Source organism: Pipistrellus kuhlii, unplaced genomic scaffold (genome assembly GCF_014108245.1).
Source record: "Pipistrellus kuhlii isolate mPipKuh1 unplaced genomic scaffold, mPipKuh1.p scaffold_m20_p_17, whole genome shotgun sequence".
Lineage (NCBI taxonomy): Eukaryota > Metazoa > Chordata > Mammalia > Chiroptera > Vespertilionidae > Pipistrellus > Pipistrellus kuhlii.
In genome coordinates this window covers 7,201,919-7,229,448 of record NW_023425482.1, presented here as the reverse complement: position 1 = coordinate 7,229,448, position 27,530 = coordinate 7,201,919, and the positions used below count along the sequence as shown (strand labels likewise).

Sequence of the window (27,530 nt, the reverse complement as noted above, 5' to 3'; positions counted from 1 at the left end):
TTCTAAAATTGTCACCTCACGCATCAAAGCGCCCAGGATAGTCCCAGTGCCAGCCCAGCTCAGCTGCTGCTCTCATCCTCTGCTTAGGGTGGAAAGGGTGCAGGTGAAGGCAGCCTGTCACCTGGGCAGGTACAGCCTGTCAGGACCATCTGACTCTAACCTCAGCTTCTCCCATCCTCAGCGGGGAGTCTAAGTCCATCCCAGGAGCCCTGCACCAGCAGCTTGGGGCTGAGTATTGTATATCACTGCAGGCCCGGTCAACCCCAGCTCAGCTCGCTAACTGGCGATTGTGTGTACTTCCTGGGCACACCAAAGGGAGGAGGGCCTGCAGTTTGTTTTTTTTTTTTTTAAATATATTTTATTGATTTTGTACAGAGAGGAAGGGAGAGAGCTAGAAATATTGATGAGAGAGTCATCAATCAGCTGCCTCTTGCACACCCCCTACTGGGGATATGCCCACAACCAAGGTACATGCCCTTGACCAGAATCGAACCCGGGGCCCTACAGTCCCCAAGCCGACGCTCTATCCATTGAGCCAAACCGGTTTCGGCAGTTTGGGGGTTTTGTATCCTGCCCTCTGGGTTGGAAGGTGGCCAGGTATGTTCCAGGAAAAGGCACTGTGGCCTCACCTTTTCTTTAGTTGACTGGGTAGGCTTTCCCCGCCCTGGCGCAATGGCAGGTTCTGGCTAAGGAAGGCTAAGTATGACACCACAAAACCATGGTTCTCCTGGCCCTGTGAGAGGAGGGGTGGTTGACGCCAAGTCTCATCTCTCTGAGGGGTGGAGAGGTGAGCTGCGATGCAGTGGGATCCAACCAGTTGTCAGTCTGAGGTGCTCCTTCCCCAGTGACTCAGCAAACTGGCTACTCACAGCTGAACTGTCTGGGGTGCTGGGGAGGTCTTGCCTCAGCTGACAGCTCCCTGTGGAGAGGGGACAAAAAATGACAAGATTTATTCAGCTCCAGGTTTAGCTAGTGACTCTCCAGATCAGCCCAAAGACAATGAGGCAGCCAGGCAGGCTCTGCTAGAGGGCCTTTCCAAGTCCTTTCCCTGTGGTTTCCTCTGGAGGATCTGGGGCGCAGCTGGGGGGTCTGTTTGTGACAGGTGCCCCCGAGGTGGTTCAGTAAGTGGGACCTCGCACAGGCAGTTTCACAGGAGACACTAGGCAAGTTGGGGAGTGGGTGAGGGAGGGAGGGTATGCTCTTAAATCCCCAGTGTTCTCTTATTACAGGGAGCCTCTCGGTCATCAGTAGGGAGGAGGGACCACTTCCTTTTCCTGAATCACTTAAAATTTTTTGTCCCTTTCTAAATGCCCCTTCCTCTGCTCCATGGAGCCCGTGCAGGTAGCACACATACTTCCTCCCATGTACTGTGCTCAAATGGGACACCCAGCCTGGTGTGTCCATCTCTGTGCCTCTACTGACCAAAACACAGGGCTAAGTAATGGAAGGGTAGTGAGCCAGCTGGGTTAGAGGTTGCAGAGATGAGGGTGGGGGACCAGTTCCTGCAAGCTTAGGAAGGAATGGGGTCCACAGAAGAATGACCCAGGCCGTGCCCTCATGGAGTTTGTCTCAATGGTGGGTATCTTGGAAAACACATTTGGGAAGGAAGCCAAGGGACCCCTTGCTGAAAACAGAAAAATACCCAGCTGAATCTTAACATCCTTTGTGCCCTGGGCTTCTCCCCATCTATTTGTTCTACTAGTCTCCCAACCAAAACACACTCTCCTCCTTCCTGCTGCTGGCCTGCCTCAGTTCCCCTCTGCCCTTGATGTGAATAGCACTTGGTGTGTGGCTGCATCTGGGGGTGCATCAGCTCACACTGATAACCACTCTCATACCATTCCTCCAGGATAATCCCATAATGCTTGGATGAAAAATACCTTCCTCCCCAGGGCTCCAGCTGTGAAGAGCCTGCTATAAAGGCACCCCGCCTCTCTGTCGAGTTTGAGGACTGCCTCTTAGCCCAGAAGTAATTTGGCAGAGAGCTTCCCTGACCTCCGGGCAGCCATTTTATCAGCAGGATCTACAAAAGGTTTTTGAGCTCCTCAGAAGGCAGGCAGTGAGTAAATTTCAGGAATTACAGATGATTAGCAGAACAATTCCACTCCAGAAGGTCTAGCTCTGAGCTGCAGGACAGGACCAGGTGGAGGCCTGATGGTAGAGGCGGCAGGCCACATCAATAGTACCTGTTTCCCCGAAAATAAGACATCCTCCAAAAATAAGACCGAGCGCATGGAAAGATAAGACATCCCCTGAAAATAAGACCTAGCGCAACTTTGGGAGAAAAAATTAATATAAGACACTATTTTATTTTCTGGGAAACAGGGTAATATTCCTGAAAGTCTGCAGGGGGAATGGTCCTAAGTAGTCTAGGAAAAACCCACAGCTAAGATCCTCAAAGCCAAAACTGTTACTATCTGCCTAGCTAGATATGAAAGCTGTTTTAAGAATGCCCTGCCCAGCCATAGCTGGTTTGCCTCAGGGCATAGAGCATGGGCCAGTGGACCGAAGAGTCCCAGGTTAGATTCCGGACAAGGGCACATAACTGAGTTGCATGCTTGATCCCCAGTAGGGGGCGTGCAGGAGGCAGCTGATCAATGATCCTCTCATCATTAATGTTTCTCTTTCCCCTACCCAGTATTCTTAGTTATGGAGGCTGCTTTCTTTGGATGTATTCTGACAATATGTGAGTCAAGTGTGTGACATTGTCCTGGGGTATCCATGACGTTTTGAATGTGCACATGCAGGGAATTCTGCTTCTTGACATTTTCTTCCCATTAAAAAATGGACTCTCACTCAGCCAGTGTGGCTCGGTGGTTGAGCATTGACCCATGAACCTGGAGGGCATGATTCTATTCAGCAAGGGCATTTACCCAGGTTTCTGGGCTCGATCTCCAGTAGAGGGCATGCAGGGGCAGCTGATCAATGATTCTCTCTCACCATTGATGTTTCTCTCTCTCTCTGAAGTCAGTAAAAACATTAAACAAAAAACGAACTCATGTTTTTAATTTGCTTCTTTTTGATGACATTAATTATATTTTGGATTTTTTTTTTTTAGGTATTGTGATTTTAATATAATTTATTGTTTGTATCTTGTTTAAAAATCTTTGCCAAGCCCTGGTTGGTTTGGCTTTGTGGAGAGAGATCAGCCCAGGTTCAATTCTAGTTAATCCCCAGTGTGGGGATGATTCTCTATCATCATTGATGTTTCTATCTCGTTTTCCCTCTCCCTTCCTCTCTGAAATCAATAAAAATAAATTTAATACATTCTCCTGTTATTTTCTGGAAGCTTTATCATTTTACTTTTCATATTTAGGCCAATAACCCATTAGATACCATTAATCATTATCAAAATGTCTAAAATTAAAAAGACTGATAACAAAATGTTGGGTGAGGATATGGAGAAATTGGAGCTCTCACACTCCGTGGGGTAGGGTTTTCAACTGACACTATATTCTAAAAAGTTGGAACACACACTCCTCAACGGGTTCACATATACATAAAACCCTAAAAGAATTGTGTACCTATGTGCATGAAAAAGCACATACAAGAATGTTAACTACATCAATATTCGTATCAGCCTCCCCAACTGAGCACAAAAGTCAGACTGGCTAGAAATAAATGGTTTTATTCAAGGTTCTTAGAGTTTGTAAATCATAAACACAAGTAGTGTAATATCCAGCATATTCTGAAGAAAACCTGAGAGTTCTTATAGTAAAAAGTATGCTCTTAAGAAGAATCAGTCCCACATTCTTTTTAAAAAAAATATATTTTTATTGATTTTAGAGAGGGAGGAAGATAGAAACATCAATGATGAGAAAGAATCATTGGTCAGTGCCTCCTTACTGGGGATCAAGCCCACAAATTGGGCATGTGCCCTGACCGGGAATCGAACTGTGACCTCTTGGTTCATGATCAACCACTGACCCACACCAGCAGGGCGGGTCCTGCAAGCCCCTGGATTGGTCCAAGATGGTGATCTTAGATGACTGGTGTTCTGGACCTGTGACCATTCTTTCCTAAGTTCCTCAGGGGTAACCAGGGTTATCTATAGGACCTATTTATCTGAGGTTCAAAAGTTTAAATTTCAGGCTAGTTAAAGCAAGAGATGGTTCCTCTGCCTCAGCTACTTGATTTTAATAATTTGGCAGCTTGACTATAGTGACTCCTCTGTATTTCTTACACTCATTCCTCAACATCACAGGTTGGGAAGGCAATACAAACAAAAGCAAGAAATATAACCTGCTGTTTTCATTTACTCACTTATTCACTCAATAGATGTTCAATGAATGTTTACTAGAACTTGTCAGTCTGGCAGTAGGATGTTCTAGAATTGTTAAAACATCAGCAGTTATGAACTTTTGTCAGTGCAGGCCCAATACATTCTATTAAGTGAAGACCCAGTGGCCTTTATGACATCACTGCATGTAGGTGTTACCACTCTCATTTTTCAGACAAGACATGGGAGGTAATTCCCACAACCGCAAAATTAGAATATGGCAAAGCTGGGCTTCACACCTGGCACTCCAACTAATCACTACCTATTAGTCGCTACTAGATGCCACTGCAGCATCTGGACTTATCAAGCAAAAAAATGAAGCACTGCTGGGGGCAACAGGAAGAGTCTTTTTATTTTTATTTTTATAATGTATTTTATTGATTTTTTACAGAGAGGAAGAGAGAGGGATAGAGAGTTAGAAACATCGATGAGAGAGAATCATTGATCAGCTGCCTCTTGCACACCCCCTACTGGGGATGTGCCCGCAACCAAGGTACATGCCCTTGACCAGAACCGAACCTTTCAGTCAGAAGGCCGATCCTCTATCCACTGAGCCAAACCGGTTTTGGCCAGGAAGATTCTTTTTTGAGAACATCCAATCCTGAGAAATTATCAACTCTTCTTTAGTAATGAAGTAGGGGACCTGGAGGACAATAAATCCGGCCCATCTTAGGTTTTCACTTAATCCTCAGTGCTTGGGAAGTATCAAAGGCCCTTGGCAAACTCAGCAAGTCTCCTACCTTGGGCAGACACCCCATGAAGCCTTGCCCATAGAACTTTGACAATATTCTGAAATTCAATCATTTATAGATTTACTGATATCTGGAATGTTTCAGACAGCACTAAATATAGGATGCTATTCTGCTTTACAAGACGACATAAGTTCAAGCCAAAGGTTTCCTCCAGTCAAATTCCAGTGGATGTTTGGCTGGCACTTGCGATACTCTAAAAGCAAAGACTAGAGAACACAATTCTTGCAGTTCTGGACTAGGTCTCACATTCTAAAGAAAAATCTCCAGATCACTGTAAGGAAATGTCCACCTCAAGAATTAACCCTGATGGAAGATAAGGCTCCTTAGAATGACCATTTATTTCTACAGAAATACTAAACTTGATCAGGTTTTGTATCCCATTCAAGAATATCCTAAGTATTTTAAGGGGCGACAGTCAACATTATGAGAACAAACATATTTATCCTCTGGATTCTGAGGTGTATGGAAATGAAGTTAAAGTAACATATCACTTACCTGAGAGATGGAAGGGGGAACACAAACTAATGTTTGTGCCAGGCTTTCTATTGAACTGAAAAAAAAAAAAAAATCCAATGCTTAAGAGACAGTGATTTGATGGAAAGCTTTAACAAATGTCAATTAGTGAGCGGAAGTCTATTTTTAAATTCAGCTCTCTTCAGTAAAATTGCTAAAAATGTCCACAGGGCATGGAGATTAATGCCCATGGCTATTTTCCACTTACCATGATGTCAAAGTAGCTACTGTGTTAAGACAGATATAATACTAAAAAAAGGGCAGTTTTAGAAGCAAATATTTTTCTTTTGAAGGCAAGACAAAAAAGGTAGGCGAGGAAAGATGAGAATTACTATATGTAGGAACAATAGATTTCCTAAGTACATCAATCAGAAAAATAAGCTATTAAATCAAACCTGATTATACAGAACTTTTTATACTGATGAGACTTAAAAATACCAGATCCCAGGGAAATTAACCTGATAATTCAAATTACTCAAGATTTCTAAGTAACCTAATTTCATTAGAACTAGCAAAACCAATTCTTCCTTAGCAAGCACATTTCTTTTTGTTATTTATGAAGTTACTGCTTACTTTTCCATGTTTAGTAGTATCCTGTTCTTAAATGCAACCATGATTAAAAACAGAAAATTACAATTTTATGTAAATTAATAATTTGTCCTACTCACCTTTTAATGAATGGATGTTATACAAGAGATACAATTTTTCACCAGAATGATAAACATATAGATGCCTGTAAGGGCTATCTCCACACACATACCCTCTCTCCTCTCTAAGCCCTACAGATTTAAGAATTATTTAAGAACATTTTGATGGACAAAGATGTCTTTAGTGAACAAATATACTTTAATGTTGCTCCTTTAAATCTTTTCTATATAAAGGCACAGTGTGAATACATGTCATACTCAGATTTAGAAATAGGTATTGTATCTTGGAAACGTTTTTGCTTTTTCACAACTAGGTTCTTTCCTTCCGAATACTTATATGCTTTCTTCTGAAAATCTACATCTGACTCATCCATAGAAAGGACCTAGTTTCAGGTTAAAATGCAAACTAGAGGATGACACATGACACATGCTTCCTGGGAAGCTGGTAGGAAACTCAAGTGCAAGAATTCTACATAGAGGTAAAACCACCATGGTTTAAGACTATCTTTAAAATGCCTCCTAAACTAGTCTTAGTCACACTTTGATTCCAAGTAGCTCTGACCTTGAATTGCAGATAGGATACACATTTGAATCCCAGGAAGACAGGCTTTTCTGTGGTAAATACTGGAGGTGACTCTTCTCCCTTTTTGAAAAAAAAATACAAACCCATTTGGAACAAGACTGCCCATGGTGCTGGGCTCTTAGGTGAGGACAGTGAGAAAGATAAAGTGCACTGATCCATCACCCTTTCATTTATTTTATTTTTATTTTTTAAAAATATATTTTATTGATTTTTCACAGAGACGGAGGGAGAAGGATAGAGAGTTAGAAACATCGATGAGAGAGAAATATCAATCAGCTGCCTCTTGCACACACCCTACTGGGGATATGCCTGCAACCAAGGTACATACCCTTGACCGGAATCGAACCTGGGACCTTTCAGTCGGCAGGCTGACGCTCTATCCGCTGAGCCAAACCGGTTTCGGCCACCCTTTCATTTATGTTCCCCACACAAAATAAATGTCAGCTTCAAAAGTTAAGGGTAAGAGGTGTTTGAAGGAAGGGAAAGAGGGAATTTGGTGGATCAAAGCACATCCGCTATAAGCAATGTCTGAAAAAATTTTTCCTGTTTGTTAAAAGGAAATAATGCTGTGTCCCAAACCCCTTCAATAGATCATGCCAATTGTTACAAGTTTCCTTCATGTAGTCAAAGAAAAAGACAGTAGGAAAGACAGGATTCTCTGCACTCTCCACAATCTATGTATATAAAAGCCTAAGCGACCTTATGACTGATAGCTATGACGAGCACTGACCACTAGGAGGCAGATGCTCAATGGAGGAGCTGTCCCCTGGTGGTCAGTGCACTCCCACAGTGGGAGCACCACTCAGCTGACTAATGGGGGGCGGTGGCAACAGCAGGCACAATGGGAGTAGCAGGGTGCTTGGCCCAGGCTTAGGCTCCTTCCTGGCCGCCTGCTGCTTTGCATCCTATGACATCCCTAGGGGGATGTCAGACTGCCGGTTTTGGTCCGATTCCCACAGGCCAAGTCTCTATGGGTGGGGATCGGGTCAAAACCAGCAGTATGACATCCCCTGAGGGGTCTCAGATTGCGAGAGGGTGCAGGCCAGGCTGAGGGACCCCTCCGGTGTACAAATCTGTGCACTGGGCCTCTAGCAGTTCATATAAAAAAATGCAACAGTACTGTCAAATTTCCTCATCAGCTTCCTATGATTGGAAGTTTTAACCACAATAACTATGTATATACATTACAGACAGGCTCTATAAAACTTGGGGACTCTAAGTTTTGTTTTGCTCCTGTTACTTTGAATACAAAAGAAATAAATTATTTTTAAGACATAAATTAGAATCATTTAGAAAATCATGCAAGTTAGAGTTAGGACTGGTTCTTGTCTTTTAAAAATAATCTCAGCATTGTTCCATTTCCCTTTTTTGATTCTGCAGGTTACAAGCTTTCTGGTTGACTGAGAAGCATTACACTGTGCTCCCATTACCAACATGTTTGTTTTCCCCGTTAGTGATGAAGGTTTCTCAGCAACAGTGGCTTTATTCCCACTGTGTAGAATTGCAGCTACATTAGCTCCACATCACGTGGGGCAGTGCTCTCCTCCCGACACGGATCACCCACACACAGGTTCTCAGGCACTGCTGGGCACCTGCCCAGTCCCAGGACTGGTTGACATTGACTCAAACTGGATTAAATTTCACAAACACTCCCATACAGGTATAAGATATGTGCTTTTTTTTTTTTTTTTTTAAGATAGTCCATAAGTCTTAAAAAATATCCTCTCCAGATTAAAAAAGGTTAGTTAAAATTGTTTAATAGGAACAATCTTGGACAAGCAGAAACAGCTTTGATTGGGAGGATTATGGCAACATACAACTGGGAAGAACTCCACAGGGATGGTCAGATTGGACAGTCCGTACCTCTTCTAGAGATTCTACATTAAAAAGACGACTGATGAGACATTCTGCCCTCTCTCAAGGCACACAGCCACTTCTGAAAACTGTCAGCTTTCCACACAGGCAATGAGATTTTTTATTTACATTTAAAAATAGCTTTTTTTCTTCAGCCTAGTGGAAATGCCTAGAGACTAGTCAATGAAATCCCTCCCTAACACAGGTGCAGAACAGCTTTATTGATCTCTGGATTTGTCCAGTCATTCCGAATGTCATCGAGGTGGTTGTCAAAATCAACGAGCGTTTCATAGGACCGGCTATCCAGGAGTGACGCTGAGATCCTCTGGGCCTCTGGCCAGTCTTCACAGTAATCACTATGAGGTGAAACAGGAGAAATCAATATTTTAATGAGAAAAAAAAAAAAAAAATCTGGCTTTTCAAGAGAGTAAACAAAAAACCAGCCATACACAGAGTGGTATAAAGAAGACAATAATAAGTACCAGGAAACATGTAACTGTACATATCAACAATATAAAACGTGGTTAAACTGAGACACCCTCCAAATGATATGCTGACAAAGCTGATGGTGGATGATTCATGCTTTCTGAGTGATTACCAGTAAACCAAACCACAGGCCTGGAAAGAGTGTTTGGTTTATGGAGAGGTGCCCTGAGGTTTGGGTGGGAAGACCTTGAGTAACAATCAGATTCTCTCTGCTGTTCTGAAGTTCTATTGGCCATAGTCCCCCAGGAGCCGAGGAACACACACGATTTCCGTACGAGGGCTGGGCGCTCCTCTGGAGAATAAGCTAACTGAAAAAATACAGGAGGTTGGGACCCGCTTTTTGGTGGATCTGGGTAGCTGGAACAGGCGCAGCATACTCTGCACATAGCTCATCCTGAGGACACAGCACTCACTAGTGTGGGTCTCTGCACCGCCATTTGTTTTCATGGTGTTCGTACACATGGATCGTAGGTACCACGCAGTCCATCGTAAACTTAGTGTTGTCTACCTGCACACAAGACAAAGGACAGTTGTGAACAGAGTTAACAAAAAGTCAAGGGCCAGCACCTTTCTGGAAGTCCTTAGCCTCCTCGAGGCCCACAAGCAGAAACCCTGCCGTATAGTGTGCAAATCCTGCAAATGTGATGTGTGGAATCGTACCACAGTGTGGCCTAAGGTAAACTGTGTGCTCTTCAGGAAAAATACCATTTCATTGTTTTCTCACAAAAGTAGAGCTTTTAAACGTTTATTCTTCCCTCCCTGTTAGAATTATCTAAATTGAGATTATTTATCGGGTCTAGTAATAATTAATGTCGTTTTTAAACATTCGTTTAAAATCTTGCTTGGCGTTGACTTGTATTGACATAACCTTCAAACACGTGGTATCTACAGAACGTGTGAAGTGCAATTAACAAGTTTTGCTTGAAAAAGTTTGTGTTTGGTTTGGTTTTTGTTGCAAAACTAGGGCTAAGAAGACGGCGGATGAAGAGCATATTCGGCACTGCATGCTTTACGAGTTCCAGTTAGGAAGAAAAGCAAGTGAGGCTGCAAAAAACATCTGTAGTGCTCTTGGTCAAGATGCAGTTAGCGCCAGAAAATGCCAGCGTTGGTTTGAGAAATTTCGCGAGGGAAATTTTTCGTTAGATGACAAGAGTGGTCGAGGCCGTGTGTCCAATTTTGATCAAGAAGCTCTTCAAGCTCTTTTGGTGCAAAATCCTCAAATTACCCAACAAGAGCTTGCGACAACTTTAAATTGTTCACAAAAAACAATTTCCAATCAATTGCGTGCACTTGGCAAAGTCCAAAAGTTTGGAAAATGGGTTCCTCATGAGTTGACCGACAACAACCGTAATCAAAGAGTCACAATTTGCAGTTCGCTCCTCTCTCGTCAAAACCGTTTGCCGGTTTTAGAGCAAAATGTTACCGTAGATGAAAAATGGGTGCTGTGTGTTAATTTGAAAAGGCGGCCTCAATGGTTGGACAAAAATGAGGCTCTGCAGCCCACGCCAAAACCTGACTTGCATGCGAAAAAAGTGACGTTGTGTGTTTGGTGGAATTTTAAAGGAATTCTTCATTATGAACTTTTACCATCTAACCAAACCATTACAAGTGCAGTGTATAGTGCCCAATTGGAAAGGTTAGCCCAAGCTTTAAGAGAAAAAGAACCCGCGCTGATTAATCGGAAGAGCGTAATTCTTCACCATGATAACGCTCGGCCGCATACTGCAAGAATCACTGCTGAAAAACTGCGCCAGTTGGAATGGGAAGTTCTCCCTCAACCTGCATATTCTCCTGATATTGCCCCTTCCGATTACCATTTGTTTCATTCTTTGCAAAACTTTCTTCTTGGAAAAAAATTTAATAATGAAGAATGCCTCAAAAATGCATTGACCGAATTTTTTGCATCAAAATCACAAGAACTTTACAACAGAGGGATTAAAATGCTTCCTGAGGGTTGGGCACAAGTAGTAGAAAACAACGGCAACTATCAATATATTGTTGATTAAATTTTGTTGTATTGTTTAAATAAATTCGATTTAAAAAAGTATTAGAAAACGACATTAATTATTACTAGACCTAATAAAAAGGCTCTGTTAGCTACCTATCGATCTGATTCCTTCCTCCCTTCTTTCCCTATAGGCTATGCTGGCTATTCTAATGGAATGGTTCTCACACTTGAGGGTGCATCAGAATCAACTGGAAGCATATTAAAACACAGACTGCTGGGCCCCAAGAATCTGCATTTCTAACAAGTTCCCAACTGGTGCTGATACTACGGGCATGGAGTGGGGGTCCCACTTTGAGAAACGAATCCCCTCTTCTGGAGACTTGTTTTTGCGACTGCAAAAAAGGTGGCAACGGTCTGAAGTATCTGCAGAAAGACAGACTGCTTATCCAACAAAGCTCTAGGTTAGCAAGGAAATGCTCAGTAGCCAGCCTTCAAATAGAAAACACAACAGGCAATGAAGTGACTTACCATGATGAGAGCTGTATCGCTGAAGCCCTCGGCAATTCTGGAGGCCACTTTCTCCGCAACCTGGTTTGGACTGCAAAAGAAGAACTAGTGAGTTTGCCACATTCTGGTTAATGCCACTCAACACTGTCTACCTACAGCATAGTTAACAAGCAATGACAAAAGACCAGAGGTCCAGCTGCAGCGACTTGTGCCAAGCACAGGGAATGCTGTAAGGCACATGTGTCAAACACAAGGCCCGAGGGCCAAATCCGTCCCGCCAGGCCTTGCAATGTGGCCCGCACTACGCTGTCATCACTGCACTCCGCTGCGTTTCCATCACAATGACAGTTTATGACTGTTCAGTAAACCATTCGGCCCGCGATTTAGGCTGGATTTTAGATTTTGGCCCCTTCTCTGATTGAGTTCGACACCCCTACTGTAAGGGCAATGGGAGCCCAGAGCAAAGCAGGCTCTGTCCTATCCCACCAGGAAGCCCTTGTGAAGGGGATCCTGAGAAGGCATCTTCTAAACAGAAAGGCTCCCTGGAACCCAGTGGAGAGCGCTGCCAAGGTAACATCCCTGGTTACCCATACACAGTTATTTTTCTATCCCATTTTAGGAAGAGGCCTCTTCCACCTATGGTCTATCCATTCTGACCCCCTCCTCCAGGCCTTATTTATATTCTGTTGCCCAGCCAGGATGCTCAGTGGCTGAACATCAACCCATAAGCCAAGAGGTCACCGGTTCAATTCCCGGTCTGTTGTGGGCACCATCTCTGGTAGGGGGTTATACACTGATCGACATTTCTCTCATGGATGTTTCTCTCTAAAATCCCTCTCCCTGCCCTTCTCTCTAAAATCAATAAAAACTAATTTAAAAAATTTACATATATGTTCTGTTAACTGTGACAGCTTTGCTGTCAAATCTGAATAAGTCTTTTCCTATTTAGGATAAAAAATATTTAACTGGTTCCCTCTAGCTACTGTCTAAACTCTCTCCTCCCTTTCAACCACATTCCTATTTTTAAAATTTTCTGTTAATTCTCAGATGATATTTTTTCCCCATTGATTTTTAGAGAGAGTGAGTGAGAAACACGGATGTGATGCCTGAGGATCAAACCTGCAACCCAGGTACATGGCCTTGATCAGGAATGGAACTTGCAACCGTTCAGTGCATAGGCCAACACCCTAACCACTGAGCACACCACCCAGGGCTCGATCTCATTTCTTTCTCCCCATCCCCCCACTGGAGAACATCAAAGTTTAATACCTGCGCATGGGGAATTCACATAGGCATGAAAACTTCCCCCAAACAGGCACAGTTTGTTGTGTATGTCAGAAGTTTGGACAAAGAATGGCGTATTAGATTTCAGAAGTGAGGAGGAGGGTTTCCACAAGTTGAGGAAGAGCTGCACACACGTCAGGAAAATCCCCCTGGCTGACTCAGAAACAGTGGGACCTGGGGTGTCTGGCTACCAGGCATCCGCCGGAAGCCCAGTCTACTTGAACACTTAATTCAGATTGGGCGAAGGTGACATCCTAAGATCTTCCAGAAGCAGGTCTTTATGAATCTCTTGGGCAGGAAAGGGGAGGAGAGTTCAAAAGTTCTGAGTCTTTTGTTTCTCAATAAGCAGCTTAAAATCAATATCCCAAAAGCAGCTTCACCGTGGCAAAAATTTGGTTCCCTTCAGTTGCATTCCAGTGTTAGAACTTATCACGTGAGAATGAAACAGTCCCTATTTTTGCTTCATCAGGGTCCCCCAAAAGCAATTTAATAAATCCATGTAGGGAGCCCAAATGCCACCAGCTGTCTCCTGCAAGACTGTCCCAAGGTCCCTTGTCCATGTTGACCCCAAGGCAGAAGCACCCCATTTCTCTTAAAATCCATTTTCCTCTCTCTGGGTAGCTTCCCTTTTCCCAGCATTTGGTCACTGATGCCTATGACTGTGGGATCATCTAGGAAAATGCTTCTTAGGCACCAAAAGTAACTCAAGCACGTTTCTGAATTGTTTCATATGAGTCTGATATTTTTCTCATTTCTGTTGAAGAGCTGCACAAAATGACAGGCTTTTAATGGGCAGAGGGGTGAGAAAGGAAGCTTATAGCGGAAAGTTAGGGGAGCAGGGAGTCTAGGGTAGACCTCCCTATGTGCTGACGAGGAGATTCCAAACTGACTGGCTACCTCTGCATTCCTGAGAGGCCGAAGGTGCAATTAGTTTGGGTCTTAGGTATTAGGTCTAGGTTAGTGATGTGGGGCTTAGCACACACAACTCCATTGTGAGCCTGCCTTCTCTTTTCTCACACTGCCCATAGGTACAGTTCTGTTCTTTGGAGCCACTAAGTCCTTAAATAAGTGATTTTGTTTTTATGGAATAAGTTTCATTCCATCCCTACCAATCCTCCTATATAGTAAAAGGTTAATATGCAAATTGTCCCCTTGACCTGGAGTTCAACAGGTAGGGTGGGGTGGGGGTGGGGGTAGCCAACCGCCTGCAGCCCCTAACCTCAGCGGGCCCTTACATTTTAATGAGAAATTACACATCAACCCTCATCACTAAGCCCTGTACAGGTAAGGCGTTAAATCCTTCTGAAAAGTATGCATAAAGAACACCAAATTTGTAAAATTCATACATAAATTCCCAATAAAACACAACCTTTCCTTTTTGTTGGACACAACTCCCATCCTCCAGTTTTATTTTTATTTTTTTTAATATATTTTATTGAATTTTCACAGAGAGGAAGAGAGAGGGATAGAGAGTTAGAAACATCGATGAGAGAGAATCATCGATCAGCTGCCTCTTGCACAACCCCTACTGGGGATGTGCCCGCAACCAAGGTACATGCCCTTGACCGGAATCGAACCCGGGACCTTTCAGTCCTCAGGCCGACGCTCTATCCACTGAGCCAAACCGGTCCCGGCCCATCCTCCAGTTTTAAACATCATCTCTTTTGCTCAAAAAAAGGTAAGCAGGAAGATGAGGTTTCCACAGCAATTTATTGTTCATTATTTTAACGTTTTCAAGAAGACTGTTCATATATTGAGACATCCTCAAACACTATCGCCAAAATGTTTGTTGCTTTTTTTTTTTTAAAATAACACTGATGAACAGTGGAAGCAATTTCCCTTCTTGGTGAAGCCTGTGGGTGTTGGTGGCACCTCCAATAAAAGCCCTTTGACAAATATTCTTGGCACCGAGCTCTCGCCAATCATCTTGTCAAGCGTGTCCTGAAACTGCCCTACCGTGCATGAATTTTGTGCACTGGGCCTCTAGTGACATGATATAATGAGACGATGAAAAAACTCAAGTTTAGGAAATGTCTAAACAGTTACGAACAACTTACATTTCCTTTTTAAAATAATGAAACACTGAATGATTCTTTTTTGATAAAAGTAATCATAGGGCTATTAATAGTGCCAGTTCCGACTTTGAACCAAGAACAAAACTAAAATGCTGCTTGTTCCTTCACTATCCTTGCAAGCACTCACTGAGGTACAAGCTTTTAGCTCCATTTACAGATAGGACCACCAAGGTCAAGGAGGTGAATCAGTAAGCCACTTAGAATTTGAACCCAAGTTCCCTGGCTTATTCTGAGAGACAGTTAATCAGCTGAGATTTCTAAAAGAAGAGCACATTTTTAGCTAGGTATGGATGAAGAGAGAAGGAAAGATTTTCAGGTAGATGCAAATAGTGCTGAAGAAGGAAGTTGCTATATCTCAGCTCCTAAGCTTCCAAGCATGTGGCCTTTGTGCAGGGACTGTCTCTGGCTGGAGTTTCTTCACCTGAGCATCCTTGTGAGGAATACATAGGACAATGCCAGTAAAGCCCCTGGCTGGGTACAGAGTAGGGACTCCTAACACAATACCAGCTTGTGGGAGGGATGGATGAAATGCTGAGGCAGAGCAGACTCACCAGAAAGAACTAAAGAGCTATGGCACACTTCTGCACTCCCTCCCCTTGCTAATGTTTAATTTTCTCTATGCATCTGAGAAATGGCTGGTTGGTAGGTACTTAAACATCAACATCAATGGGGGAATACAAAATCTCCTGAGCAGAGCAGGTGAAGGAACCAGGCATAAAACAGCATGAAAATGGTGCCTGAGTAAGGTATTACTGGGTTGGGCTAAAAAATAAGGTCTGAATAGAGGCAAGAAGATGAGAGGCCATGAGCCAAAGGAGGCATATGGATGAGAGACCCTTTGCAGGCACACTAGGGATGATCACATAAAGTATGGGTTTGGGGGCCGGCATAGGAAGGCATCTACAGTCACCTGACAAGCCAAGTGCCCTTATCTCTTGACTAGTTTCCTTTCCTTTCTTCAATTATAGCTGTGGATTGCCCTAGTCAGTTTGGCTATGTGGTAGAATGCCTGCCTGTGGACTGAAGGGTACCAGGTTCAATTCCAGTCAAGGGCACATGTCCAGGTTGCGGGCTTAATCCTCAGTGGGGGACATGCAGGAGATAGCCAATTAATGGTTCTCATCATTGGTATTTCTCTCTCCCTCTCCCTCTCTGAAATCAATAAAATATATTATATATGAGAAATAGAATAGCTGTGGGAAAGAAATGCTTGGTTCAGGAAAACCCTCCTTTTAAGGACAGCTCTCTACTGCTTATACAATAAAGTTCAAAATATTTTAAAGTTCTGTGTATGGCCTCACCTACCTTTCCAGACTCCCTTGCTACCATTTTCTCTGTGTGTGCACCTCTGTGTGTCCCTACCCCCTTTCCCAGCTGATGTCTTCATCATGTTGTCCCCTCTTGGAATGCTGTCCCCTCATGGTCCCTACTTGACAAGATGCTGTCCACTCTTGAATGCCCAGTTCAAATGACTCCCTTTCCTGAGGGTTTTTCTGGTCATACCAACAGATGCAGTTTCTCCCTGCTCTGGCTATTACAGCCTTCTGCATCACCCTCATGGCAATCGGCCTATTGCTTTGTGTTAGTCTTATGTTGGCAATATCTTTCATATTCAACCCAGCAACCTGCAGGCAAGGGCAGAGTCTTTAGCTTTGCTTATCACAGAGCTTGGCTGCTCAGGGCAGGCACTCCATGCCAACTCAAAGACCAAGCCTGACAGGGCCCAATGAATAGGCTTTAGATCAGAGATGGGAATGCACTGAATCATCAATACATGGAAAGTGGATAGAATAAAATGGAGAAGAGTTCTAGAAGGAGGGAATAAGTAAAAGATGCAACTGAGGAGAAATGAGTGGTGCTCTTGGGCTCAGAGAGTGCCTAAGTGCTATCATCCCAGGGGAGGCTTCAATAGTTGTTTTGAGCCTAGAGTTTCCCTTGTTACTCTGACTCACTCAGAATCCCTACCAGACCCAGTCCTCCAAGGATAAGAGGGTTTAAGTCTCTGAAGTGCATTTGTATCTCATCAGTGATAGCAATAGTGGTCACCAGCTTGTTATATTATTTCCAAAAATGCTATTGAGTCCAACCTCTCGCCTATCCTGGCAAGTGGACATAATTCCAGGAGTTTAGGTCTAAGGTCTTCACTGCATCTGCTAACTGCCTCGACACTGGAGTCAGTCACTGTGAGGACAGTGTCAATGCCTCCCATTATATACTGTGTTCCTGGCTTCCCATGTAGCCAGTCTCCTGGCTGGAGGAACTCAGGGGGGTGGTGTGTGTGTGTCAGGGCATGACTCATTCTTCTGGTGAGGACACCTCAGGCCGGCTGCTGGCCATGTCCTTCAAACAAAGGGCATTGTTCTTCTTGACTTCTTTTACCTTCCTTCCTTCCCTCTTTTTTTAAAAAAAATTAAATATGTGATTTATTAATTTTAGAGAGAGCGGAAGGGAAAAGGATATATTAGAAACATTGATGTGAGAGGAAAACAATGATCGGCTGCCTCCTGCAACCCCCTGTGGAGGATCAAGCATATGCCCAGACTGGGAATTGAATTGGTGACCTCTTTGTTGTTTTGTTAATCTTTAGTAAGTATATTTTTTTCCCATTGATTTTTAGAAGAGCGGTGGAAGGGAACGAGTAAATGTGTGTGTATTGGGCGAAGAGGGAGGGGGAGAAAGAGAGAGAGAGAGAGAGAGAGAGAGAGAGAGAGAGAGAGACAGACATTGAGACACATGATTTGCCTCCCAACCAGGGCTGGGGGTGGAACCTGCAACCCAGGTATGTGCCTTTGATTGGGAACGAACCCTTTTGGTGTGCAGGCTGATGCTCTAACCATTGGGAAACACTGGCTGGGCAGACTTCTTTTTTCTTAATTTTTTTTTTTTTGTATTACCATCTCTATATATAAAAGCCTAAGAGACCAAACAACCGATGTCCAATTGACAGGTCACTATGATGTGCATTGACCACCAGGGGACAGACACTCAATGTACAGGATCAGGTTCCTTCCTATCTGGATCGGGACTGCAGGGATCGGGCTCCCTTCCTGTCTGGATCAGGCGTGTAGGGATCAGGCCAAAACTGGCTCTCTGACATCCCCTAAGGGGTCCCAGATTGCAAGAGGAAGCAGGCCAGGCTGAGGGACCCCACTGGTACCCAAATCTGTGCACTGGGCCTCTAGTTGACATATAATATTGTATTAGATTCAGGTTACAACATTGTGATTGGGCATTTATATAACTTATGAAGTGATCAACCCATAAGTCAAGTAGTCAGCTGACACCACACACCTATATATTTAAACGCCTAAGCGACCGAACGACCAGTCCTTATGACGCGTACTGACCACCAGGAGGCAGATGCTCAACCCAGGAGCTGCCCCCTGGTGGTCAGTGGGTTTCCATAGCCAAGCTCCTGCAGCTGGCCAACCTCCCACGTCCCTCCCCCATCCGCTGCCAGTCGGCCCTGATCAGCAGGCCAAGGGACCCCACCTGTGTACCATTTGTGTGCTGGGCCTCTAGTACTTATTCTAATAGTGTGGACTTACATTCCCTATGCTGTACTTTATATCCCTGTGACTGTTTTTATAACTGGAAATTTGTACATCTTAATCCCTTCCTGAAATGGACTCATTTACTCAACTTTCCTCCTTGTCCTATCAGGCCCAGGTATGGTATTGGCTTTTGTCACCAGCTTCCGGTTACTACACTATTCTCTTGTGAGATCTCTTACATACCTCCCACACCTTTGGAAATAATCTGCTTATTAAGCCCTCAAATTATCCTAATTTTAGTGTGTTATCTGTTTCTCTGTTGGGATTGATACTGAGGCAAAAATAGAGCAGAGTTCTCTGTTTTGCTCCTAGGAGCCAATACAAAGGAAGCAGCACACACCATATTTTCATCATAGTATCAGACCCTTAGAGCACCAAATCGAAAAGTTTTTTATTTATTCCAAAAGAGAGTGTATTCTTTCCTAATGCTCTGTCCAACACCACTCCTAGTTTGGGAATGGGAAGCAAGGCAGAGCTGAGTGGGGACAGCAATTGGAGGTCCTTGACCATTGCTTTCATTGCATGAATTTTCTTCAAGCAAAATAAAGATGATACAAAACAGAAACCCAAAGTTAATATAAATGTTTAGACTTTCTGTTGTTTAGAATTATCCACCCCACAGTTCCCCTCAAATACTATAAACAAGCACAGAGCGCGAGGAGGGGCTTTGTTTTCACAGATTTCGCATCTCAAGCCTATACAAGATCAAAAAACACATCAGAGATGTCTTTGTCTGTCACACGATCATTCTTTCAGACCACAGAGAATTTTTGTATGAACATACCTGGCATCCTTTACTCGTTCATTAGCTTGATAATAACCAGCAATCACATAGCTATTATCTTTGCACCATGAATCAATCTGAAAGAGGAACAAAAATTGGGAAGAAAAGATAAATAATTTTCCCTTAAGTATAAGTCTTAATAAACACAGGAGACTTCTCCCTTCCAAATACTGAGACAAGACACCATATAAACCTGTATCCTTCTCCCTGGAAGAAGGGCTACAATAAATGAAATGGGTGTTCACAGAAAAAATTCCAATCTGCTTTCCACAGGCCAGAGAGAGCAAGGAGAGCGTGGGCCCCTCACTCTCATTGAGGTGGTATGTCTTCCCGTTAATGGCCAGAAGGGGTGGGGCTAGACATGAGGAATGACCTTCCCATCAAGTCCCTTCAGAAGGCCCCAATGTTCAGACATATTAAACAGGTAAGGTGCTGTGGGGAGGTGGGGTAGAGGAGACCATCTTTACCCACCTTCTCTTACAATATAAAGAACTGAGGCATTCTGGGGCGTGAAAAATACTTAAGATCATTTAAATCAATCGTTCACAGATAAGCAATTTAAAGCTCAGAAATTCCAAGTTTGCGTAAGTCTCTTTTGAAACCAAGTCTTTTTGTATCATGCACAGGTGGGCAGATGCAGGCAGAAATGCCCCCGTGCGGGGGCACACACACACTCTCAATTCCATGTGGCATGCTTTTAAATGGGAACATGGTGGCTGACTTTGAAAGTTATTTTGTCCGTTTTTTAATGCCACTCTTCTCTCATCAGATTTAGCTTCCTGCAGGTCTAATGCTATTATTAAAAACAAAAGGTCATTCTGTTTTGCCATAATGGAATTTTAATAATATACTGCAATAAATTCTATTCTCAGTCTGCAGAAGAAAAATTGATTCTTGTGTTTTTCACAGTGAATTAACTGGTTAAAATGTTTTTTCCTTTTCATTTTTTTGTTTAATATAGTCCTATGGCTCTTTTTCTTGAATTCTGGTTTGGACCTCAGTCTCCTTTATGTCTAAAAGCAGACATTACAAGACGGTTACAGTTCAAGGTTCCCTGGCTAACAGGAGGATTAGAATAATTCTGGCCTCCTAAGAGCTCATGAATTACCATATTGGGTCAAAACCAAGGCTTATTGAACCAATTAGATATTTTGGCCATCCACCCAAAAGATTAGGGCTGTGTCTCCAAAATATTTGTAATGGCCCTTTCACTGTAACTTTGCTGCAAATGACTCCAAAATTATCTATACAGTATTTTGTTCTTTCACCCCTTAAAGAAATGGCTTCTAGAAACTTTCCATTGCTGTTTATAGCAGCAATATCTTTCATTAACACACACACACACACACATACACACACACACACACACACACACCCCTCTGTGTAGCACCAAAGGGTAGATTCTAGCTTTAAAATGTGGCACCTGACCCCCCTTCCCTGTACTCGGACCCATTAGATTAGTCACCCCTTTAATGTAACCTTCCCAGCCTTTGTTTCTCATCAAAAGACCACCCTCTTGATTGTGTCCTCACTCAAAGTGGCCTTCATCTCTGCCCACTTTGGTGTCCCTCTCCCTGCCCTCTGATATGGGTTTGTCCTTATATTCTGAGTAAGAACTAGTGATGTGTTCCAACTTTGGCTACTGTATTAGTTTCCTATTGCCCTTGTAACAAGTTACACAAGCTTAGAGGATTAACATGGCACAGACTTATTATTTTATAGGTCAGAAGTCTACAGTGGCTCTACAGGGGAATGCTACCCTTTCTAGCATCTAAAGGTCATCCATACTCCTTAACTAGTGGCTGCATCACTGTGACCTCTGCTTCTCATCTTTGAGTGAATTTTTGGTTCTGTCTTTTAAGAACCCTATACTAGATTCATCAGATAATCCAGGATAATCTCTCCATCTCAAAACCTGTAATCTTCATCTGCCAAGTAACATATTCATAGGTTCTAGGGAGTAGAATGTGGACATTTTGGGGGGATATTTTTGGGCTGATCACAGCTACTTTTAAAAGTGATTTTAGAGAGAGGAAGAGAGAAGAAAAAAGAGAAAGATACATTGATGGGAGAGAAACATAGACTGGCTGTGTCCTACATGGCCCCTGACCAAGAATCAAACCAGTGACATTTTGGTGCATGGGATGATGCTCAATCCACTGAGTCACACCAGCTACTTTTATATAAGGATAAGATAATTATTTGCTACTGGTGATGTCCTGACCATCCCCAGCTGCAGTTTTTAGTGAGCAGTCTAAGCTGCTATTAGAACCCTTTCCTGGGATGAAGGCAAGGGTACAGGACTCCTCAGCAAACACACTGCACACCGTGACTTACACTTTAGCTGACAAGGGCAAATTCCTGTAGGAAGAACCTCAAGGGCCTAGCCAAATTCCAGCATAAAAATGTCATGACCCTGAACTTCTAGAAGAACTCTGAATAGGCTACTCTAAAAGTGAACCTGATCACAAAGCTCTGCTTGGTTTTAGAAACTTTTAAGTGATTTAAACAAGAATAACCAAGTTAACTGTATGCAGCTGTCCAGATATAGACACAATTGGCCACCAAATGAGGAATGGAGAACAAAAAGTCAGAAATGCAGGACTAAGGCCTGCCATCAGCTACCAGAGCCCACAGAGGTAGGGTGAACAAGCTCCCCCCGCCCCCCTTTTAAAAAAATCTTCACCTGTGGACATGCTTAGGGAGAGGAAAGGAGGGGGAGGGAAAGAGAGAGGGGAGTGAGCCAAAACCGGTTTGGCTCAGTGGATAGAGCGTCGGCTTGGGGACTGAAGGGACCTGGGTTCGATTCCGGTCAAGGGCATGTACCTTGGTTGCGGGCATATCCCCAGTAGGGGGTGTGCAAGAGGCAGCTGATCGATGACTCTCACTGATGTTTCTAACTCTCTCTCTCCCTTCCTCTCTGTACAAAATCAATAAAATATATTAAAAAACAAAACAAAAACCAAACTTTCTTATTTAAAAAAAAAAAAAAAGAGAGAGAGAGAGAGAGAGGGGAGTGGAGGGGAAGAGGAAGAGAGAGAAATATCAATTGATTGCATTCCATAAGTGTCCCAATTGGAGTCTGAACCTGCAACCCAGATATATGCCCTGACCAGGAATCAAACTGGTAACCTTTCGGTGCCCAGGATGAAGCTTAACCACTTGAGCCACTCTATCCTGATAACAGGTTTTAATAAGGAAGAGTTTTCTTTGATAGTCTTGAAAATGGAACCAGATATTAGGTGATTGTGAAGTAATAGTCAGTGTGTGGAAGATGAACAGTGTGGGCAGTGGTTGGGGTAGGAATGGGGCAGGCAGGGCCTCCAGAATATTGCAGTAAGTCCAACATAATGGCTCATTAATAAAAATCCTAGTGGATTTAAGCGGTAACTTGCTTCCTCCCAAGTGGGGCGGGGTAAGGTAAAAGAGCTGAGGAGCGGTTTGACCTTTGATCTCGGTGAACCGGTTCTGTTTCCATTTTCCTTCCCTTGCTGCTATAATTCCCTACTTCTGTCATGCATTTTGTGAATAACCAAAATGAAAATAAAAGTTCATATGACACCCTGAAACCTGATGTCAACTTAGTAAAACTGACTCTGAATACAAGAGTCCCAATTCTGTATTTATTCATGTAGTTTCTTTTATTTTTCAGAGAGAAAGGACACCTTAGCTTTGGCATAAGCCTGATACCCTCTCTAGTCAATGCAATTTTTGGCTCATTCCAGCCCAGGCACTAGAACTACTAAAGGCACTGGGTTCAACTCATTCATTCCCAATTAGACACAGCACAACATAGCTTCACTCAGCAAACTTGCTAATATTTGCATATGTGAGGCACATTACAATTTTCAAAGCACTGTCACCTACCTCTCATGACTATATAACAGACATAACGTAGGCAAGACAGGGCACTGATAAAGGGCAACTCTGAGGAGGGCTTGCCACTTACACGTTGAGGTTGGCTGTGGCAACAAGCAGATGTTGGTGGCTAAACTTAGAGGGGTTGTTCATTTCCTTGAGAATAAAAGCTCTTTCTTAAGTGGGATGCTGAGTTTTCTGTGGAATAGAGAGTAGCTGGCTCCATAAAAGAGGTCTGGAGGTAAATGGGGTGGGACAGAGGGAGAAGTCAGGTGGAAGAACTGAAAGGAAGACCCAGAGTAAACATCTCCCTCTCCCAAGCTAGCACATGAATGTTCTGGAAATAAACAAGGGGCAGAAGGAAATAGGAGGCTTAGGAAAGGGCCAGAGGATAGCAGCTCCTGCAAATGAGCCCAGAGAAGGCACACATGGAAGCAACAGGAAGAATTCAGGCCAATTGGCAAATAAGAAAATCATCCGAGCAGAATGTAATCAAGGGCTGCTGAGAGTCTGGAGTGCAGAGTGTAATGACAAGAGTGAGAAAGGTTAGAAAGAGGAATTCTTTCCCTCTTAGCAGTGGGCCCATCTTAATAGTCAAGATCTCCTCTGGGCATCTTCTTGACCAGGTAAGTGGTATGGCAAGCAGCCCTGCTTCATCGGGAAAATTCATGCAACGGTGACTCAAATGCAGATGTTTTATAGTTAGTATATATATTTTATTCTCTCAAATGTTGCACTCATATCTTGTCATCCTATATAATAAAAGGGTAAAATATGCAAATTGACCCTAATGGCAGAACGACCAGAACAACCTTTGAACCAGTCACTATGAGACGCATTGACCATCTCTTGGTTCCTTCCCCAGGCCTCAGGCACTGATCACCTGATAGCAAATGGAGAGCGATGGTGGGCGATGGCAGGGGTGGGGACAGCTGCAGGCAGCTGGGAAAGATGGCCCTGATTGCAGGCCAGCCTAGCAACCATATTTGCACACAAATTTCGTGTTTCAGGCCTCTAGTAGGGACATAACTCTTTAACTCTGTAATATTTTTTAATACTAATTCCCAGTGAAGTTCAAGTCTGTCTCTATCTATGTATTTCTGACAGGATTGTATATGGATTTAAAGCAATACTCCTTTTCCTCCTACCGCTCTGGCTACTCAACTACCCTGTGACTCCTGTTCTTCCAGTCACCCTGAAAAAGATATAGTTCCTCTGGCTTCTGTTCAGAGCTCTCCTCATTCTATACACAGTCCTGGCCAACATGACCTGCTCTCACTTCTTCAAAAGTCTTTGAGAAGCTATTGGTCCCCAATCTATGTCTCCAGCCCTTCCATCTCCTGAGCTCCAGACGCATTTAACTTCAACACTAGGTTGTCTTCACGTTCCCTCAATGAAAGGCAACACTGTCCTCTCAATGCATAACTCAGAAACTGAGGATTCCCACTTGCTTCCTTTTCCCTATGTCCACATTCCATTAGTCACCAAGTCCTGTGGATTTTTCCTCCTGGCTCCCCCTGACCCTTCTCTGCATTCACACTGCCTCTAGTCTTATATGTACTCCTGTCTCCAACATTCTCTCTCTCTCAAATATATTTTTATTGATTTCAGAGAGGAAGGGAGAGGGAGAGATAGAAACATCAATGATGAAAGAGAATCATTAGTCAGCTGCCTCCTGGAGCCTGCAACCTGGTCATGTGCCCTTGATTGGAATAGAACCTGGGACCCTCAGTCCACAGGCAGATGCTCTATCCATTGAGCCAAACCAGCAAGAACCCCAACATTCTCTTGCTGTAGGCTAGAGGATTCCCTGTCCTCATAAAGGTGCCCAATTTCTTTTGTGTGATCTACAAGATCTCTACAATGATATCTGTCCACTGTTCACCTCTTTACCCTTGGCCCCTTTTGCACATGCTGGTTCCTCTGCCTTGAATGTTCTCCCTCTACTCCCTGGGTTATTATGGCTGGCCCACTGGGCTACTATTTGCATGTTTCTTTCTTTGAGCAGCCTGCCTTTCCTAACTCTGTAAGCCTTGGTTAGCTGACTTTTCTCTTGGACCCCTCCCCATTTTCTTCTTAACCCTACATATCACACTTATTCTTCAGCACTGTGCTTGTCTGCTTGGCACAAGTTCAACTGCTAAGCAGGTACTGTGTTTGATATACAGCTGAATCCCTCCATTCCAGTTCCTGGTACTGTTGGAGAAATAAGTAATTCTGCATTAATGCAACTAGTAAATCTAATTCTCTGCAAGTGAATACACTACACATCCAAGCAGCCTGCAATTCCCTTGATGACAGAATAATTAAGATAGTTGGTTAAAAAGACTTGTATTAAAATATACACACGTATACCCCAGTGATGTTTTGGTAATTATCAGTACATTTCTTCAGAAGCTACAATGGTTGCTTTTATAAATATCATCTATTTCTTTTCTATCTCCTGCTTAGAGATGCTATGAAGAAATTCACACAATGACTCAATCTAATAGGCACTCAAAGGCATGCCCAGTGAGCATGAGCCAGGACCATTTGCCCAAAGGTACTTCCTGCTTACCAATTCACATGGGTGTCATAATCAGGTAAATTGTGAAAAGGATTTATTTTACTTGGTGGGATGTATGGAGATAGGATTTCTATCTATGCCTTCTCAAATTTAACTACTTTTTTCAAGAATTAAATACGTTTTTTGGTTATAGTTTATTTTTTTAAAATATATATATTTTTTATTGATTTTGTACAGAGAGGAAGGGAGAGAGATAGAGTTAGAAACATCGATGAGAGTGAGTCATCGATCAGCTGCCTCTTGCATACCCCCCACTGGGGATATGCCCACAACCAAGGCACATGCCCTTGACCGGAATCGAACCTGGGACCCTTCAGTCCCCAAGCCGACGCTCTATCCATTGAGCCAAACCGGTTTCGGCTGTTAAAGTTTATTATACTTAAAAGTACACAGTATTTCAGCTCAGGAACTGAGGCAGGTCTGAGGCTAGTTTATTTCTCTAAGGTTTTAACAACTCACCGGAATTTATAGGTGGTCTTTTCCCCCTTATTAATCACGATAACACAAAAACTATTGCCTATAATTCAATTACCACCCAGTTTATCCGTAGTCCAAGGTCTTCCCCACTGTGCTTCAATAAAGCAGTCATTTTAAGACACATAAAAGTGTGGTGGATAGAATGTACCACTGCCTCCGGCTTTTTAATCTTACAAAGTCTTGAGCTCTTAAAACCAGGGCAGCAAGCTAGATAAGTCACAAACGGGAAGAGATAAAATTTATTATATCTTAACATTGCCCACACACACTCAAGGGGGGCAGTGCTGTGATGCCATTGCCACCTCTCTAACGTGTCCTACTGGGGGATTCCGGAGTGCCAACATCCAAAGAACCACAGCGTTTGTACCCACGTCAGACAGGGAGCCGGCTCGGTGAAGGCGCGCTCGAACCAAACTCCAGCGTGTAGGCGTCAGAACACCAACCCTCCCCGCGACTCCAAATCCCAAATGTCAACGCCTTCGAACCATTACCCAGTTAACGACAGCTTGTTTCTATAAAGGCTTCGGTTTTGAGGAAATGAATGTGTTATTCGTTGCCTAAAGCGCCTTTAAAAACACCCACGACGGTTAGGGTGGCTCCTGGGACCACTGCTACCACAAGCTGCCATCTGCGGGGCAGAGTCTAAGGGCCGGGCAAAGATCTCCGCGCTCTCGCGGGTCCTCGCCTCCGCCACCGTCACGGCGACCTCAGAGGGAGGTTCCCGATCCCGCCGGACGCCTGTCAGCCTCCAGCAGGGCCTGCGTGGCAGTCTCCGAGGGGCGGCCAGGAGCCGTTTCCACGCTTACCAGGGTGAGCGCCACCTCCAGCATTGGGGCGAGGGCCAGGGTGCCATGGAACAAGGGAATACAGTCCACGAAGAGTGTGTGTTGGGCGGCCGGGCCGCCGAAGGGCAAGTGCTCCTTGCGCGGCTTCTGCTTCTCAGCCACCAGCAGTCCATTGACGGCGCAGTGCGGGTACTTGGCTCCGTGAAGCACCATCTTGCAGTAGGCCTGGGTGGTCAGCTTCACCCCGGGCATGCTGAGCCCGGGTCGGCCCCGGAGGCCCTGGGCGCAGGCTGAGGCCTGGGTCCGCTGCCCGGCCGCGCGACGCCTCAGCGGAGAAGTGGGACGAGGCGGCAACTGCTTTCCGCGGCCCGGCCACTGGCGGAGGCCCCCCGCAGGCTCACCCACACTTTGGGCTGAGATCCCCTGGACATCGACTCCGGCACGAGGAAGTCGACTCGCGTGCCTCAGACTCTACTCCCGCAACTAGCCGGGCGCCGCCGGAAAGCGGTCCCTCGGCGCCCGCCGTAAAGCAGCCCAGCCCGGCGTTTTACGACGTTCGCGGCTTTTCGGCTTTTCCC

The 27,530-nt window shown here is 44.1% G+C and overlaps 1 protein-coding gene across 2 annotated transcripts; it reads right to left on the bottom strand.

Annotated features, from left to right (window-relative positions):
* Window positions 1–8,510: 8,510 nt before the first annotated feature.
* EMC8 (ER membrane protein complex subunit 8) lies at window positions 8,511–27,464 on the bottom strand. Of its 2 annotated transcripts, XM_036441404.2 has the most exons (5): window positions 26,974–27,455; window positions 19,267–19,343; window positions 11,591–11,660; window positions 9,528–9,622; window positions 8,511–8,984 (listed from the first exon to the last, which is right to left on the bottom strand). In XM_036441404.2, exons 1-5 carry the CDS (start codon window positions 27,202–27,204, stop codon window positions 8,825–8,827), a joined length of 633 nt encoding a protein of 210 aa, XP_036297297.1. In that variant the 5' UTR covers window positions 27,205–27,455; the 3' UTR covers window positions 8,511–8,824. The 2 variants fall into 2 exon arrangements, with proteins under 2 accessions (XP_036297297.1, XP_036297298.1); XM_036441405.2 differs by lacking the exon at window positions 9,528–9,622 and having other exon boundaries at window positions 8,779–8,984; window positions 26,974–27,464.
* Between the last annotated feature and the right edge of the window lie 66 nt (window positions 27,465–27,530).